At 35.6% G+C, this 19,531-nt stretch overlaps 1 protein-coding gene across 1 annotated transcript; it reads right to left on the reverse strand.

Moving 5' to 3' along the window:
* Positions 1-105: 105 nt before the first annotated feature.
* On the reverse strand, positions 106-19,276 carry LOC110834239 (putative RNA helicase mov-10-B.1). The gene is made up of 20 exons (XM_022073183.2): positions 19,131-19,276; positions 17,690-17,953; positions 17,276-17,495; positions 16,401-16,615; positions 15,785-15,903; positions 15,373-15,494; positions 15,105-15,242; positions 13,689-13,863; positions 12,953-13,095; positions 12,531-12,701; positions 11,682-11,832; positions 10,713-10,864; positions 9,581-9,700; positions 8,182-8,396; positions 7,640-7,806; positions 6,982-7,103; positions 5,503-5,626; positions 4,016-4,192; positions 2,402-2,612; positions 106-2,086 (listed from the first exon to the last, which is right to left on the reverse strand). The coding sequence occupies exons 1-20, from the start codon at positions 19,153-19,155 to the stop codon at positions 2,040-2,042; spliced, it is 3,078 nt and encodes a 1,025-aa protein (XP_021928875.1). The 5' UTR covers positions 19,156-19,276; the 3' UTR covers positions 106-2,039.
* Between the last annotated feature and the right edge of the window lie 255 nt (positions 19,277-19,531).

Below are 19,531 nucleotides of genomic sequence, written 5' to 3' on the forward strand. Positions count from 1 at the left end.
CTGGATTAACAGTCAATGATAAAAATGACTGCAATTAGATATGTTGCCACAGCAATGGAATAATAAAAGTAATTTTACCCTTAAAAGGTGGGACATAATAAATAATTGTTCACGCAAATGCACTAATTTATTTTTTTTAAATACAGAGAATATTAATCAACTGACTTCAATAACAATTAAAATTTAACAATTCTTATGTAAAACATTTTGTAAAAATTACATGCAATTTATGGATGGCATTTGTATTTAATTCCATAACTTTCAGACACACACCAAAATTTTCTTGAATCTCACACATAGCTTCCACAGAATTATGATCATCATTCCAAATGTAATTAAAAAAAACAACATACTCTATTGAAACATTTCAAAAAAATATTCCTTTAATTACTATAACAATGGATCATAGAATCAAACGTTACAAACTTTTATCATGTTCATAATATACGAAAAACAAAAAAATTCTTATATATCAATGGAAATGATCAACATTTTTATAAATCAAGCTACATCATAACAGAAAGAACTTCATACTTGTATCAAAGCAGTGCTTAAAAATATTAGTAGTTGGAAAGATTATACTTAAGAATATAAAAAGTCATGGCAAATTTTATTCACAATACCAGTATCATGTTTAATACTATCTGACAAATTACTACAAATGGTTACATATGAAATCACTCAATCTGGAATCACATTATCAATTTCTGATTAGCTACAAATTATGCAACTCTTCTTGTACATACTCTTTACTACACAATTCTTTCACATTAAACTTTGAATACTTTGACAACAGCTCATTACTGATTGTCTCATTGCTAAATTAACTATAAATTAACAATGAACCTAATCACAGGTTTTAATACAGTCCTTGTCTATAAGCAGTTTATTCACTACATGACCACCATTATGATGGGAAATTAAAAAAGGTCAATACATGTTTAGTTTTTTCAAGCACACATCAAATCTATTAAAGTGCACAAAACAAAGAGGACCTTTTTCAGTTTTCCCAATTCAAGGATTTCATGAAAATCACACTCACCTCCTTCCCAGTTTTTTCAAACCAACCTACTTCAGTTTGAGATGTGAGGTTGGCATGGTGATAAGTATGAAGATTGCTGTCTTCCGTCCCTATGTCATGCACTGATATATAAGAAAGATCATTTTAAAATACATGTTCTCTGTTGAAAAAATTATATTCATATATATCATTACATGCAACTTTCCAAGAAATTATTTGATATTTCAGAAACAAAATACAGTGCTAATAGCATATTTTTAATTTCTCAATCATTTTCATCACCATAATGATATAACATCATATTCATATAAGTAATTCAATGCAAAAAAGACAACAACCTTTTTTAAAATGTGACTTACAGAATTTAATTTTCTGTACTAACTAGATACAGTATTACACTACTTCCCCAATCTTTAGAATGTATGCATAAAACATTCCATGTTGATATACAACCACTGCAAATCATTAAATAAAAGTCAAGACCCTTAGAAAGACTATACATGTAACTGAATGTCCCATACTATAGGCAGAAGAAATAATGAAGCACTGGGCATATTCAGCATTTCCTGAAGCAAAACCCCTTTCAGTCTGCACTGCGTAGCCCAACATTTGGCAGGAATCTGCTACAGTATGGGCATATAAAATGCTGAAGATGCTAGACGGATTCTTAATGACATGCATCCAGTTCCACTCGCCTAATTTTACATTATACAGCAATGATGTATAAAAATATATATGGTTAAAAGACATTTTAAATGACAAATTCAATGTTTGATAAAATCAAATCAATTACAACTTACTGTTCCAGGTACATGTATCTTTTTTTTATTATGATGAAATTTCTCTCATTCTTGTTTTCATATTGCATCTGGCATTTGTTCTAGGATATGAAGAATTACAGCATGACAAAATCCCACTACTTCTAACACACATTACAGCTTCCAAAATGCAAAATCATATCACGGATTTATCTTGAGATTTATGAAATACTGCTGATCATCACATTATCCAATGGAAACTATATGTCACTGTGCCATTGTGGAGCATCTTGTGTGTTGCTGCTCCCTGGAACCAAAAGAAACATAATTCCAGTTAGCATAACTAGGTAGTCTGTGGGAAAAGTTTCAATATAAAACAAGACTGCTAATCATGATGCTTGATGTCCAAATGTCATCCTCTCAAATACATTTTATCCAAACTGATCAAAATAAAAAATATTTTTTATACTCTACTTTTTAATAGTGTTTGAGGATATACCAGAATTTAAGGAAGCCCATTAATGGGCTTCCACAGACCTTGAACATCTTCTGCATAAGGGCTTCTTTATGGAAAATACAGTTTTTATTATGACTCCTTCTAGACTAAGGGGAAATATATTACCTTCTAGGTCAATTCTTAGAGAAGAGAGATCAAAAGTTATGTGTTCCACTTGCTGAGACAAAGGGCTTAACCTAAGTGGATAGCCTTTATAACCTCCATGATCCCTGCAGAATAAGATCAGTTCTCGCCAATGTTCATCATGCTGAAGAATATCTGGATTTCCCACAGTAATTAACAAAGCTTTTGAACGTGTCAAGGCTACATTGAATCTCTGAAACAGAACAGGAGAGATTTTTTCTATATTACTCTTTTATTTCTAAAGACAATATAACCTTTGAAGCTAGCACAATATTTTGCTTAAAATATGAAGGATTAAATATTGAGGTTACTGAAATAGGCAAGCAGGAAACAGCATTTGTTATAAATATTTATCTAGAGCAACGGATGTCTCTGCTATCTGTTGGAAGGTAATGCACTGAATTATGTATCAAAACCATTTCCAGGGGGTTTGACATTTGTTCATGATCCATTTTGACACAAAGGAGATAAAGTCAAGTTGTTCACTTTTTGTACAAAATAAATCAGAACTATACAGAATTAATATTATTTGAGGGCTACATATTAAATGTGTAATGAAAGGTGTATTAAAAATGTAGACTTTATATATTTAAACAATTCCATGGTGCACAGCCTTTCTTCAGATGCTAATAATTATCACTTAGCTAGTCAAGAAATACCCTGCTTTTTATGAAAGATCTCTACAAATCCCTACCATGATCCACATGAATCCAGTCCACATCCTCCCCAAATAAATAATAATAAATATTCCCTATAGTAGTGGGAACTAGGGCCATTCCAAACATGTCAACAAAAAGAAAATTTCAAATGCTCCCACCAGCAACCAATCCCCAGCCACTTAGTACACAAACTAGCACATCATTTACTGATCTAACTGCAGATTTCTTAATTTGAAATAATTATGTAAGTCACGTCAAAAAACACAAGTATTCTTAACTCATCTAACTCTATTATACAGTTGTCATTCAAATGGTAAGGAAATTCTTTGATGTTTGAGGTGTCCATATCGAAGATTATAAAGACGTATAACTTTGCTGCTCACCCAAGAGCTGAAGTTATATACTGAACACCGGCCATGAAAACCTATGGACATGAAGTATGTAGATGGCTGTCTTCTAGAACAAAGCACTGCTTATTCTGATAGATAACTAATCAAATCAAGCTGATGATGGATGCAGTGAGTTCCTCTAAAACAATGGTAAATATCCAACAGAATACATAATGCTATGCCCCAGATGACAGCCATCTTCAAGAAATTATTTTCCATGGGAGCTTGAGGTTATCATCATTTGCACCCTCTATTCACACAACCGTACTGAATCCTATCCTGAACTGATTCAATCTAAACCATATTTTCATACTTTATTTCGCTAATATCCATTTTAATATTATCCTTCTAACTATACCTAGGTATCTCAAGTGACCTCTTCCCTTGAGGGTTATGAGCCAAAGTTTTGTATGCATTTCCCACGTCACTCAAAAATAATATTTCTGTCAATCTCACTCTTCTTGATTTATCATCCAATAAACAACAATAATAACAAAGCTCTAGAATTAAACCCATGGATGCACTATAAAGTAACTCATCAACTATACCTTTGGATTTTTCAGAAAACCAAGATGAAGCTTGTAATCATCTTGAAGAAGTTCCACAGTAGAACGAACTGTTGATATTATGATTACAAGACGTTCTTGACCCTGGAATTCTTCCACAGAGCCTACAGTGATGTGTTCCCACTTACATTTCTTGAAAGTTTGTTTAATCTTCTCAACCTTTAATTGTATACACATTTATGTTCATCAATCACACCATAACCAGACATGAATGAGGCAGGCACTCAGTATATTCACAAAAGATAATTATTTTTACTTTCCCAAAAATTCTAATAAGAGTTTAGAGATATAGCCAAAAGGAATACAAACATTTTCCAAAGGCATTTCCACTCACCAATCAAAAATCATTTAATGTAAAAGTATAGATCTCAATGATATAGATATTTAATAATATCTAAACATGTTCTGTACTACATACTATTCTCTTATATGATGAGCCACTTTTGAGGTAGTCAATGAAGTTTGATTTCAGTTTCTTACAAAGCAGGGTTTACAATGAACCATCAAAATCAAAACTAAATTTGCCTGACAACTTTTGGTGCAAGATCCAATACTAAATCTCATAAAAACATGTTCATTACATTTCAGATATAAAGAATCCATACAGATGGATATGTCTTCCTTGACATGCATTTGCTTAGTACATTCTTGGGGGTGGGAGATAAAAAAACAACAAAGTAATGAGAGGGGAGGGGAGGTAAATTGTCTGCCAGCACTATTTTAAATAGAATAACCGGTCATGCCATTTTAAATTATATGAAAGGATGATATTTACCTATACTCAACAGATTTACTGAAATTTGGTAAAGCTGCGAAACCTACTAGGCACAAAATTATACTAAACTCCCAGATACAACACATTTGTTCAAATAACTTAATTATACATATTCCTGAAAAACAGACAACCCTATTTTTATGAAGCTGAAAGTTGGGGGAAAAAAGATTCCAATGCAATTACCTCTGTGTTAAATACATTCCACTTCAGGGTTTTGTAAGTTCACTGTTCAAACTGTTATTTCACACATAATTAAAATGGTTAAAATATTAATAAAAATGAACACTTCTGATAATTAGATCAGGAAAATCTGTAATCCAACTTCAGTGATCATTAGCATGCATTTCATACATTTACTCAACATCTGGCATATACAAATAAAACTGCATTTTCAGTAACTGCACTATATGATAGAAAAGGTGCAAATAATTTTCACTTCCAAGATTACATAAAATTCACTACTGGGTTTCAGAACATCACCTTTCAGAAAGAAAATATGTATCTAACAGATACATACATCAAACAGTGAAGGAACATCCAAGAGAAAAATTCCAGTAACCAATACATTTACATGAGAAGTGGCAATTATTTTTAAGAAGTTGAAGATAAATAATATCAATACCACCTCCATTTTTCAGTAAAATTTTCAAAAAAACAGTCTTCAAGTCAATACACTGCATAACAAGGAGCCCACCTGCTTTCTGTATGGTGTAATAACACCAATGTCTTGTTGCCTGAGTTTTCGACCACTGAAACGATCTGCCAACAGTTGTTCCACATAACGCACAATCACCTCAATCTCCTGGACGTTGAAGTAACTGCAAGTAAAACACTTTGTTCCTACAGTTCTATAGTGTGTGGCAAAGACACTGTTAAAAGTAAAATACATCTGCCTAACCACCATACCAAAATCAGTACATCAGTGTTGCAGTCAAGAACCACAAGTTCTTAGCCTCAACAGGACAGTGGACAGCTTTATCCTGTAAGTACTTTCAATGTAAGAAAGGAGCCCCAGTTCTCATTGAATGGGGGTGGTGAATTCCAGAATCATTCTGGATGTGATGGAAGAAAAAAATCCTTATGCCATATTGGTAAATGAATTCTAGCCATGAAGACACAAACAGTCATTTTACTGAAGATTTCTGTCTTCTGGGTTGTTGCGCTGTGTAGTCTGGTCGATGTTAACCAACGTTTCAGAGGTCATACTGCCTCCGTCATCAGGGCGACAAATATGCTCATAAAGTATTGTAGATTAGATTTTGTGATATTTGGCAATTACCTAATTAAATCATTAACAAAACATTTTAATTTTTAGTTACTTCTATGATACATTTTTACGAAATTAATGAAGATGTAATTCAATTCATCATTATTATTGAATGCATAGGATAATAAGCAAGGCAAGAAGGTTGAATTTAAAATGCAAATGTAGTTCCCACACTTTTATGTGGGTGAGAGGAGGAGGGGGAGGGAGAGAGAGAGAAGAGAAAAAACTTGGGTTAAGGAACATAAAAATGTTCGTAAAATTCAAGTAGCAGAAATTAACATTTAAAAAGTGTCAAGGAGTTGATTACAATATACGAGGTCTGTTCAAAATGTATCGGACCTTAATTTTTCCCATGGAAACAAACGAAGCACTGCTGCCGTAAGGGACCCGAATCGCGGTAAATGAAAATCTGACGGGCGTTCACTACACTCACTCACTCACTCACAGGCTGACTGCCGCTCTCTGCGGGCGGGAAAAAATTCACACATGCGCATGAAGGTCACCACCACCACCCCCCACCACCCCCACCAGAGGACACCTCCCGTTCTTCATTCCTTTCTGTGGGAAAAATTAAGGTCCAATACATTTTGAACAGACCTCGTATAAACTTGAAACTATGCAAAATTCATATTGTTGTTGTTGTTATCATCATCATCATTGTTGCAATAATAACAGCAGCAGCAGCAGTAGTAGTAGAGAGGAGTGGGAGGGAGAAAGGGAAGGACAGACAGACAAAAATCACCAGAGGATTACAATGAAAAATTGATAACCTACCATAACATATTACTGTACATGAAGGATGTGGGAGGCGAAAGAGGACAAAGACATACAAAGATAATTCAAAACATAGCCATCTTGTCAGAACAGGCTACAATGTAATATGTAGCATAACATTCAGACTTTTACCTTGGGGAATTTCCTTCTCGCTGATCCTTACCCTTCACTCCATGAAAGATTAATGGGAATCCCTTCTTTGGAAGACCTTCCCAGCTGCATGCCAAAGATGTTAGTACGGGATCACCACATACCTAACGCAGTTAATATTTATATAATTAACAGCAAAAGAATTATATATTTGTGCGTATGCAAATGCCTTAAGGTTCCTACAGCAAGGTCTTGACCAGCAGTCATGGTACAAAAACAAGTCTAATTTTCCCATTTTCTAATTTTGAAATGGGGGGGGGGGGGGGCATATCTCTTTTGCAAGACCCATCCAAACAAACTGGTAAAAATGGAATTACTTATGCCATTAATAAATTTCTTATTGGCATTTCAAGATTGCTGTCAATTTCAGTACTTGAAATACCAAAATGCCTACAAGTTAGTGTCTCAAACTTAGCAACTGTCAAACTTTAAGCTGAAGCAAAACTGGGAAGAAAAAAAGTTTACAAACACTTTCCAGAAAAAGGAAAACAGTTTCATAATAATCCATACAAAGTGCTGGAACTTCATGCTAACAATGCTTTGTCATGCTAAATGCCAAGTGGAAGATGAAACTCAGCTCCAACTTGCTATGTAACAAAAACACAAGTCATACTTCTGAGAGATATATTTTTACATTTACCTGTAGTTCCTTTTCATAAAACATTCTATCTGGCAGAGCAAGTATTGACTTGTGTGATCGAAAATTCTGCACCAACTTGGTAAGTACAGCTGGGTTATAAAGCTGGTCTCTTTCATTCTTCTTGTACAAGTCACACTGGTTCATCAATCGTTCAAGGAAAGACATACCTTAAAGAAAGAAAAAGTCTGATTCAGTCACATAAACATTTACATATGAATATACTGGGGGAATACTGGGAACAACCCGTTCTTCAAGTGCCTGTATATCTTAAAGAGGTTTATATTCTGTAACATGCACTAATTATTTTATAAAATGTTCTTTTTTAATTTATTCATATAAAGTGGGGGATGTAACTGACTAGGTAAGCACAACAAAATTAAATTCAACTGACAACTTTCAATGTGAATCACAGATATCAAACAATGCTAAGTACTTTCAAAGACAAAACAAATGGGTCAACAGACACAACCTCGACATCATATATTCAGTTTATGCACTTTGTGCAGTGAATACATAAAGATTCAGAGAGGTATAATGCTCACCTAAACCAAGATTTATAGCCACTGGGGATCGCAGTATCGGTCCCAACTGCTTTGGGTCACCAGCCAACACCAACTGTCCAAACAATCTGCCGTTCTCTTTCTCGCTGGTGAAGAGACCACCTACTGGGATCAATGTTTCTGGCTCCACAGCCTGACCACTCTCATCAATAAATAAGTGAGAGAAGTGACCCGCAGGAATACCTCCAGTGACAAGCCTGATTACAAACACACATCCTCAGGAAACAAGTCATTTAAACAAATGTTCTTTCCTTCAATCTAGTATCTAGTGCCCTTCATTTCTGAAAACAAACTTAAATTATTATGTCATGTCCCACAATCTGTATTAACAGAAAATATAGCAGAAGAGTTAATTAGTGAATCAACTGTTAATTTTTACTTAAGACTGCCAAGGATAAAATGCATTATTCTGGACGAAAGTGTAAAAGAAAGCAACATTGGTTTGATGAAGACTGTATGTAAGAATTAATAAGAAGGGTATATGGCAAGATGCTTCGGACAGGTGATACAGAATGTGTGCTGGTTCGAGTCTCGGGGAAAGAAATTTCTCATGAGATTTTCGACCGGTGTGTGGGATCAGTGCCAACCCAGCATCATGAGGAAATTGGGGAGCTACAACGGGTAGCGTAATCTGGTCATGAAAATTAGCAATGGCTGGGGGTTCGTCGTGCTGACCACATGTCACCCTATATCTGGTTGGATGATCGTTCACCTCTGCTTAGGCATGTGAACGTGAGGCCAGCAGCCAGCTAGTCGGACAGTCAGCTTCAGCTCTCGGAGAGCTGTTATGCCACAGATTATTATTATTATATCGCAAGAGAAGGAAACACAGCAGATTAATGAATGAAAATGAAGTTATGAAAATGTTGGAAGGTATTAAGAGCATTTGAGGGGGGTGGGGGGAAACTGATATGAAATTAAATGACTGTTAAATCCCCCCCTCCTCCCCAAGAATAATGAAAAGCTACAGGTTTTTATCATAAAGGAGAAAACTGTAAAATATTTTCTTGAATTTTGTTTTGTAACCTGAGATTGGTTAATAAACCATTATGTCGGAAGCAGGGCTTATGAAAGCTTTTAAACAACAGACAGTATTTTTATATTTAAAACTAAGATACATAAATATTTAACAGTAAAAGAGGACATATATGTTGGTGCTTTATTACTTCAAAATATTTTAAGAACACAGTATACTGTTCTGTATTATTTTATACTCTTCAACAGATGCATCAATTTGTTTTCATTTTCCTTGAATTTTACATTCAATTTAGGCTGTCATTGTAAGAATGTAACATACTGGTTTCATTAAAGTGTAAGAGAAAATTATAACATAATAAAAGTTAAAATAAATACAATATAAGAAGTCAAGAGTGACCCATACCTTGCAGCAGTGGCCAGTGTTACCACTACAACAGCATATTTCATTATTTCCTCCTTTGATGGAAAAAAGAAATCATCTGTATAGTTGCTACATTTCTTTAGCTCTTCAGGAATAGCTCCACTAGAACACAATAAGACACAAGATAGTCAGTTCAATTGGTCACATTAATTGAACTATATAGGTCTGTGTAAACAAATGGGACTCAAATATATTTCACTTCTTTAGTCATGATAACTTAATTTGACTTCTAACTAGAGTATTCAACCTGAAGTTCAATGCCCAGCTTGTCCACGAATGTGTGGCAGTTGAAGCAATGAATCATACCAACCTTCCCACCACTAACAGGTACAGCAGTTTTGCTACTAAAAACCGTGAAAACATTAGTCTCCTTGTCAATTGGCAGTTGCCTGTAATTCAGCAGCAATAAACAAACCAATACAGAAAATAATCCTATCCTATCTATAGCCTGCTGAATATAGTGCACCCTTTTTCATACCCTATTTCTCTATGGTCAATTTTAACATTACCTCCCTTGTATAGGTACATTCCTACCAAGTTTTCTGGTCACAGTTTTGAATGTAATTCCCATTTCTCAAGTGTGTGCTATCATGTCACACAAACACATGCATCTTGATTTAATTATTATAGTATACAGAAAAAAATATGAAATTCTGTAACACACACTGAAAATATAATAAGTCTGGGTACTTGTGGGTTATCGGGACACATCGCTTTACAAATAGGTTAGGTTAGGTTAGGTTAGTTGTCATTTACTGAAATAAAATATAATAACTTTCAATTACATGTCATTTATCCACACACATTAACCTAACCTATTTTTAAAGCGATGTGTCCCGATAAGCCACAAGTACCAAAGTCTGATACAATTTGATCAAAGCACAAATGCCCCAACATTGGAAATAAAAGACAAAACAAATTTTCTACAGTATTTTTATAAAAAAGAAAAGATGGTGAGAGAAGGGGGGATTGGAGAGGGAGGGAGGGAGGGGGAGAGAGAGGGAGAGGGGGGGGCAGGTATACATAGCTGACTGTGGCCTTCTGTGCTACAAAGCAGAGTAAACGTGTACATGTTATCAATATTTCAGATGAACATGAAGACAAAGTTTCTTACACATTATATGAGGCAGCATAGAGGCGGAATATGTCTCTGTCTGGAATGTGGCCTTGGCATGATATTAGCAGCCTTTTGGTGACTTCATTTGCTGCTGAATTAGATGGTGCACAAATCAGAAGATGTCCATTAGGCTTGTCCAGATGGTACAACTATTGATATCAAAAAGAAAAATATTCCTTATCCTTCCACTGACTAGTAGTATATTTGATAAACACAATTTTAATTTGCAATAGCTCATGAATGTAATTCTATTATTTTTTTTTGTCTTCATAAAGGTCAGGTGGTCCTTATATATATATATATATATATATATATATATATATATATATATATATATATATATATATATATATATGTACGCCACTTATATACATGTAAATTCAGTACTTTCTTTACCTCTTGACAACCCTAAGTCTTATTAAGAATGCTTTTACTTCCCAGGTCCATTACACTGTCTGAATGATTATACTCAGTAAAGGAGTTATAACATACAAATGTCAGAGCACAACCTAATGGGGTATTTGTTTTAGAATAAAATTAAATATATCAGTATGACAAGATTATGGAACTAAAGGTTTTACTTACTTAAAGTTTCAGCAACCACACTAAAATGGCTGTTCAGTATAAGCACATAACTTTAAAGCTACCTTTAACATCTAAAATTTACAATACACAAACATTATCACACTGTTTAGTTACATGTTCATGCAATAATCTTACGAGTCCCAATAATTCATCAGCACTAAAATAAAAGCCACTGCAACTGATATGCTTACAATTCATTTTAATATTATCCTCCTATTATGCCCTGGATCTCCAAGAAACCCCTTTTAAATTAGGCTTCTCTACCAATATTTTAAGTGCATGAAGCTTTTCATGTAAGTTTTCCATTTTCTGGGAAGTTTGTCTTCAGCACTTTTTTCAGGCACTGAAACTCCCCCCCCCCCCCCTTCAAATTATACTTACCTGAGTGACAGCCTCCACAATAGTAACAGTTTTGCCAGTACCAGGAGGACCAAATATGACATAGGGAGCAGGATATGATGTGCCTGACACTATGCTCTGCACTGCCTGCCGCTGCTTTGGGTTCCCACTCAGGTGTTTACTGAACCACTTGCTGGAGTCCAAAAAATTTATAATAGTGAAAAATGTAAAAAGAAATGATCATTATATCGTATTATTTTAATTTATAGTTTTTGCTATCCTCTGTACAAAGATTAGATTAAAGCATCTGAACGAAAATATATGTAAGATTTGAGGTTTTCACAGCGGTGAGTATGAAGATTTCTGTCTTCCGAGTTGTTGCAGTGTGTAGTCTGGTCGATGTTTACCAACGTTTCAGAGGTCATACTGCCTCTGTTATCAGGACGATGAATAATCAGCACAATAAAATATATCTCACCACTCAGTGCCTGCCCTATATAAAGCATCCAAAAGTGGCCCCATCTCATAACCACCTTAAAAATGGAAACTGAAATGTTTGCCAAAATGTTGGTTATCACCGGAAATTCAACGCAGCTCTTACCCGGAAGCGTAGGTCATACACAGTATCAACATGCTAAACTAACTCCATATCTGAAAGTGGACTCATCCATGCATCACTATACTGTACACCCAAATCTATTGGGGCAATACAAGATTAGAGTAAAACAGAATTACAAATGCCTCAAAGATGAAACATTATTAAATAAGATCCAATTCCTTTTCAAGGAATATTCCATATATCTGTTTGATACAATACTTTGGAAGCAATCATATATTTCATACTGCACAGCAAACCGTACACATAACTAGTATTTATACTATAGTACTTACGTTATAGTCACATTCCTGAGTGGAATTGTTGTGTGTTTACTAGGAAACAGGTGATTTGTTATACCATGGCTTTTTATCATTTCAAGAGCTCTGTGCTGGCAGCGGAGATTCCAACGATTGAACCCGAATTGGACGCAGAACTTCATGTTGGGCAAAAATTTCTCTCTCAAACTGAAACAAATAAAATTTCCACTGAAACATCAATGACATCATCAACCTCAAATTTTAACTCTAATTTAGAACTACTTCATGAAGACATTTCTTCAAGTATTTCAGTTCTCTTACAGCCTATATGAATCCACAAACTTCATGAAACTCAAAAGATCAGCAATCTAGGTTTCTCAATTTTTGTGCATTCTCAACTCTCCTGATTTTTCTCTACTAATGTTAACCCCCAAATTTGACAAATTAAACACACTTACGATCTGTGAAAGCCCAACAAAAGTTCCAACTCCCTCACATGATGAACCACTCCTTCATATTTCACAGACTTCTCTCCTTCTATCATCACAAAAATGCTGTCACCACGAAGGACAGATGGTCGATTTTCTGCCAGACCAGGCACCTGCATTGGAAATATAAGAAAATAAGTTACAAATACGGAGTTCATTATACTACAGGGGATTGAATCAAATAAGTAATTTCTTTACAAAAAGCCTGTATGATAAATTTATGAGTGAAGTTAACCCTGTGTCTAGAGCATCACACCATTAAGTTGTTGTATAGGGAGAGTGGAAGGAAAGGTCCATGTATTGTTAAACTTAGCTACTAAGATTCATTATCTAGACTCATGTTTAATCTGTCCATGGAAAAGGTTATCAGAAATGTGAATACAAACCCAGGAGGCACAATCTTAAATAGAACAAGGCAGTGTCAGTGGGCATTGCTTTACTGACTCTCGCCGGTAGAAACCGAACACAACTGATCTGGTTGAAATTCAGTCAGTTAATGCGGGAATCGGATAATCGAGGGTCGGTTAACACAGGTTTTACTGTACATACACTCTTTATTGCAGGAAGGCATGGGTGTAATGTCTTCAAAGGTCAACAGTTGTAAATCTTACATTATGAACTATAAGAGTCACTCAGAATTGTCATCTGTTGGAAAAGTAAGGTTATGGGGCTCAGTAACTTGAGCAAAGATATCTGTCTTCCTTACCGTTAAGCACAGCAAATTTTTGTTTCCATCCACAGCTTCCATTTTTTGGCCTTTACAGTCATATGCATGAATATCATTTTCCATCTGATGTTCTTCAATGTATAGAAGTAGTCTAAAGAATGGTGTGTACTTCTCCTCCTTCAGTAATTTCTCACCATCCTGTCCTAATAACAACCTAACATAACACAATTGCAAGAAAGATAAGGATCTGTATTTTCCTGTGGAGCTAATAAAACATTCATAAAAAAGGATAAAAATCTTATCAATATGAAATACATAAAAATAACCACCTACACAACAGTTTTTCTAAGTAATTATTCTTCCATCAAATACATGTTTCAACATGACAAGGACAACTTCAGGTATAAAGATTTAGTTCTAAGACTGATTTTTTTAAAAAACATGTGGCATGAAAATGATTGTTCTTTATGCTTAAGAGAAAGTTTGGACCCAAGAAAAATGAACGAACATCAAGAAGGAAACAAATAATAATAATAATATCCACAATTTGTATCCTTCACCAAGAAATCAGTAATGCACAAAAAACTAAAAAAATACTTCTGTGCCAAGCACCACACCACACCACAAAGATCTGCAGAGAATGTGAAGAAAATCTTCATGCGTTCTTAACATAATCACTGAACTCTGTGCAAGAGTGGTCAGCATTCCTGCTTTGTCCAGGAGGTTACAGGTTCAAAACTTGACCTGGAGACAGGCTATGTGACAGCATTTTCAGATTTTCCTTACTATCTCCAGGTAAAATCAGGGATAATACCTTAAATTAGGCCACAGCCATTTTCCTCCATATCCTTTCTAAATCAATAATCGTTAATCATCCAAATATTCTTCACTATATAGTATAAGCTACTGACAGCATCACCAACATAAACCATAAATAAACCAGCAAGATAGTAAAACAGAGAAAACTGTCACTGTAGAGAACAAACTCCACCTGTCCAGCCAACAGCCATTCACTCTGTTGGCTGAGCTATCCCAATTCATAAAATTTATTTAAGTAGTATGATTTAAAACCCCACTTAATGGTACCTGCACCTTGTCATGGCCATGGGGCTAGAGTACCTTAGTGATCCCAAGAGCTACTGGTAGGACCTCCCTAGCCAGATTGGTCGAGGGGGAGAGGTCAGACTAAGACAGGTACCCTGGTCCTCCAGGTTGGGGGTTGGTTGCAAGGCCAACAACCTTGCACCGTAAAAGAGAAGATGTTTCAAAACCTCAATCAAAGCCTCGGACGGACGGACCTAACAGAGGACAGAATGGAAGAGGAGAATTGAGGAGGCCGTGGACCGAATACGGACCAGAGAGCCATAGAAGAAGAGGAAGAAGAAGTATGATTTAAAAGATTTGATTTCAGTATCTAAAAATATCCCCAATTTTTTAGTACAATGATGTACCTACCTCACTTCCTTCAGTTTCTGAGCAACAGCAGGATTCATGTTCTCCAAGGGCTTAAAGCCATGATTAATAACATGGCGCAATGCTTGAGGAAATTCATACTGTGGTAACTTCCTTGCAGAAACCAACCGATTTGGTATTCTGAGAATAATGTATGTATATTAGACAAAACTCAATAATAATCTCAAAAACAAAGAACTACATGTAACAATGAATAATGCCAATCCTGGAAAAGCACAATAATGTCGAGTAACAAGGCAATAATACTTACGGAGGCATAGGCTCTCCATACACTATAGGTCCTTCACAATGCTTCATTACATTCTTCAGTGGTCTTTTGTAGGGGGATGTTGGCTTTAGGTCATCCATTAACTCTGACTGGACTCGAAATACCTAAGATTAGTATTAGAAATTAAGTTACAAAAGACTTCTTTATGATGCTACCAGTTAAAAACTTTTAATCTTCATGACCTCTGCTTGCCTAGCAAGAGTGATGAAATAAACTCCTGACATGGGAGCTGTCATAGGACAGTACTGCATACTCTGTATGACAGGTGACAAATATGTGTGGCGGAGGGGAAATCAGCTTCAGATTAAACATGAACTATGACTTGGACCTTGTGAAGGAAATATGCATCTACAATACAGACACAAAGTTTAATACTTGTAACTGTTATATTTACCAGTTCCTTAAGGATGTATGATGAAATGTTCCTAGAATCCAGTACCTTCAGTAGCAGAGGATATAAATACGCTCCTGAATTACGAAAGTCATAATCCAATGAAATGGTTATATGGCCACCTGTAACAACACTGCACAATTAGCTGTTCTTTTTTGCAGCTTTATGGGAATGCTAAACCTGTACATGTGCAATAATGACCAAATGTTATAATGAGAAGTTATTATTTTAATGTCCCAGCTTCCATACGTTACTGAGGAGCTTAAAAATTATACCATTACCTGCTGGTGCTGATGACGGACCTTCATACTTGTTCTAGAAACAGTTTACTTCCTTACATGAACTTGCAGATTTTGAAAACTTGACATAATTCTATTAATTTTAACAAAATCAACCTCTTCATTTATTTTTATGCATTACACATAAAAATTAGTAGCGCACATGACAAACAATTTTATTCATATGCCAACATTCTGACTCCTGCCAGAGGCAACAGACAAGAAAGATGTGTGGATCAAGTTGCATCCATCCCGTCAGTCTTGAACAAGAGACCTTTAGCACAACAAATTTTCACCTTACCACTTGACAACCATATCTCTACTATGAAATTCTGTTATACCTGGTTTTAAGTGGAGAGGAAGTGCTGGCAACATTTCTTCAATTTCTGTTAACTGATATAACACAAATATCTTCAGTAGTTGACAATGTGCCATGCCTGTATTAGAAACAGTAACTGAAACACTTCCCACAGCACCATCCCTAACAATTATTTCTTCCACCACATCTTCACTTGCAAACTTTACTGAAATGCTGTGTTTGCTAAACAGGGATTTCCTGTAACAGTCAAAATATGAAAGGTACATACAGGTAACACAATGACAGAATGGGATTGAACGTTGTACGTGTGGCAGTGAACTGAAACTGAGATGAGACCACATCCTGTGACACTGTAATCTTCAACAGGCCTACTGCGTCATATCCCCAGCTGCCCCGTCCCTTTTTTCTTATAAGGGGGGGGGGGGGGGGGGGGGAAGAAAAAAGAAAAGAAAACATGCCTGGCATCCATTGTTGGAGACTGGTGGACTCCACAGCCAATCTAAAAGTGGTGGGGAAAACAAAAATCCTTGTTCCTGCCAGGAAAAAATCTCAGTAATCCAGCCACAGCTCAGTCACCATAACTGATCTATCTTTTGAATTAGTTAGTTTAGTATTTAGTTGTCCTCGTAGAATTTAATTTTCCTAATATCTATTGAATAAAATACAAATAATGCATCTTTATTTGATGCTCCAAGCAGTTTAGCTTAAGCAGAAACACTGTGTTGGCAACATACACATTTGAGTCTTAGCCAAGGTACTGGGGATTTTATAATTATCCTCCCAACTAATTTCACACTAAATAATTTTTTGTAAATGTTACTGCATCAATTAAACAATCTAAAACAAAAATTATCCATTCAAATACAAAACAAACAAATGAATAATGGGGACTTTTACCTGTTTGATCTATAAGCTTCTTTCACTGTGTGACTCTCAAGACCTAGGTGAGCTTCATATTGAACCTCGTCAGCAAAGTTTACTGAACATATCTTACACTCTGTGCTTGTAACTGCAGGTTCTCTTTTAAATCCAATGTGAAAGGCATGCTGCTGTGTCACATACACCTTCATGACTGAATCAGTCACAGACTTGTCTGGTGGAGAAGGAGGCAGAGGTTCTAGAAGCAAATAATGTATTTCAGCTGCAATACTGAATGTTATTCCCTAATACCACAACTCACTGCATAATTAAAAAAAAACTCACATAATTCAAAGAGCTTTGGTGTTAAAAATCTTAATATATTCCACAACTGAGACAATACAAATTGGTTTGTATGGTATATATTTAATAAATATGAAGAAATCCTATTACCTTGCACCCTTCCTCCATGACTTGAGACTATTTCTTGGACCTTTGAAGCTTTGAAAAGTACTAACTCTGGTGTGTCCTTATTTACTCTTTTGATACATTTATATTGCGCAAGAGCTTGAAGGATTAAGTAAGGCGTCATCCGAACATGATACAGTGGCAGGTACTCATCCTTAAAAATATCAGTCAACTTCTTCTTATTCATACAGTATTCATCTTCCATATAACCTTTACTGACCAGAAAGTAAGTAAAATGTTCTGCTACAGCTGAAATATAAATAAAACACGGATGAGCTTTTGTTCAAAAAGCAAAACTATCCATTAAAACATTTGGGGGGGGGGGGGGATTTTCATCATTAGTGGGTTGATGTGTTTTCTGCAATTCAATAACTAAGTAATTAATTCCACAAAGCAGAGTTCTTCTTTAGAAGTTATACCATGCTCACCTAGTCAAGAAACTTCCTGCCTTTCATGGAACCCAAAGAGCCATTATCTATTTAAGAGATTAAATATCTTGGCTCTTCCTTGTGAATATAAATTCTCATTAATGAACTTTATTGTAAATAACCAAAAACTTTTTCAAACTAATTGTGCTGTACACAGTGTCAACACAAGCAATAAAAATCAACTTCATAGACCAGTTGCCAACCTCAAATGCTTTCACAAGAGTGCATATTATGCAGGGATCAAAATTTTCAACAGTATACCATCAAGTCTCACAAATCTTGTAAATAAAAAGGCACAATTTAATGCAGCATTAGAAACATACTTAATTACACACACCTTTTACTCTGTCAATGAATTTCTGTTGTTTACAAATAAGTGATAATTTATTTGCTGTATGTAATGGGTAGATTTATTTGTAACTTATCATTACTTTGGGTGAACCCTTTGTTTACATTAGCTGGCATAGCTCACTCAGTATACTGACTGGCTACGGACTGGACGACCGGGATTCGATACCCGACGGGGCATAGGATTTTTCCTCTAGCCTCTGTGTCCATACTGGCTCTGGGGCCCACCCAGCCTCCCATCCAATGGGTACCATGGTCCTTTCCAATGGGTAAAATGTGGCAGGGGCGTGATGCTGACCACTCACCCCCATCCGGTGCCGAGGTCAAGAATGAGTAGGAGTATAACACCTCCCCTCCCCCAAGCGCCTACATGGTGCATAGTGGAACAACTTTACTTTGTTTACATTATGTTAAACTTATATAATAGTATGAAAAGTACTTTACGACTTTTTCCACATCCTACTGTCATCTGACTATCTTATGGACACATGGATTGTAATAAAGATGTATGAAATTCCATTGATATATTTGAGGTTAAAGGGCATAAGATTGTGCAAAGTAAAAAAAAAAAGTTCATTTCGTACTAACATTCCCACTATTACACGAACATAAAGAAAATAATTTACATTCTACTAAAACAATTTTCTTACTTTTTCCCAGCTTGTTTTTCAACATCGTCGCAACTTTAACATACTCAACATCAATTACTACCTTCTTATCTCTTCGGGAAGTACCGTTAACGAATTTAGCACGTGATCTACGTGTGGCATATCCCCTCCCCTAATCCGCTGCAATGTAAACCATGGATCCCATACCTCATCTAATAATCACAGATGAGTTCAGCTGGATATCAAACATCTGTCATAGTTTTCACCTATCGCACATAGCCTTGTATAGCATTACGCCACGCGGCACACTCTACAATACTGACTCTTATGTGGTATCGACCACGATGATGGTTTTCTATTTTGAATTACCATGTATTTATTTAGTTTCTGTTTCCCTTTTTTCACATTTGAAACGACAGGAGCGCAATTGGTTTCTCGGCATG

Source organism: Zootermopsis nevadensis, unplaced genomic scaffold, assembly GCF_977971745.1.
Source record: "Zootermopsis nevadensis isolate Lab colony 2312 unplaced genomic scaffold, Znev_1.0 Znev_ptg000022l, whole genome shotgun sequence".
NCBI classification, from domain to species: Eukaryota; Metazoa; Arthropoda; class Insecta; order Blattodea; family Termopsidae; genus Zootermopsis; species Zootermopsis nevadensis.

Coding starts and splice junctions, on each gene's coding strand:
- LOC110834239 (XM_022073183.2), bottom strand. CDS start 19,155: ATGTTGAAAAACAAGCTGGGAAAAA. Junction 7,807..8,181: donor GGCTATAAATCTTGGTTTAG/GTGAGCATTATA, acceptor TCTTTCTTTAAG/GTATGTCTTTCCTTGAACGA. Junction 5,627..6,981: donor CGAGAAGGAAATTCCCCAAG/GTAAAAGTCTGA, acceptor TTTTACTTGCAG/TTACTTCAACGTCCAGGAGA.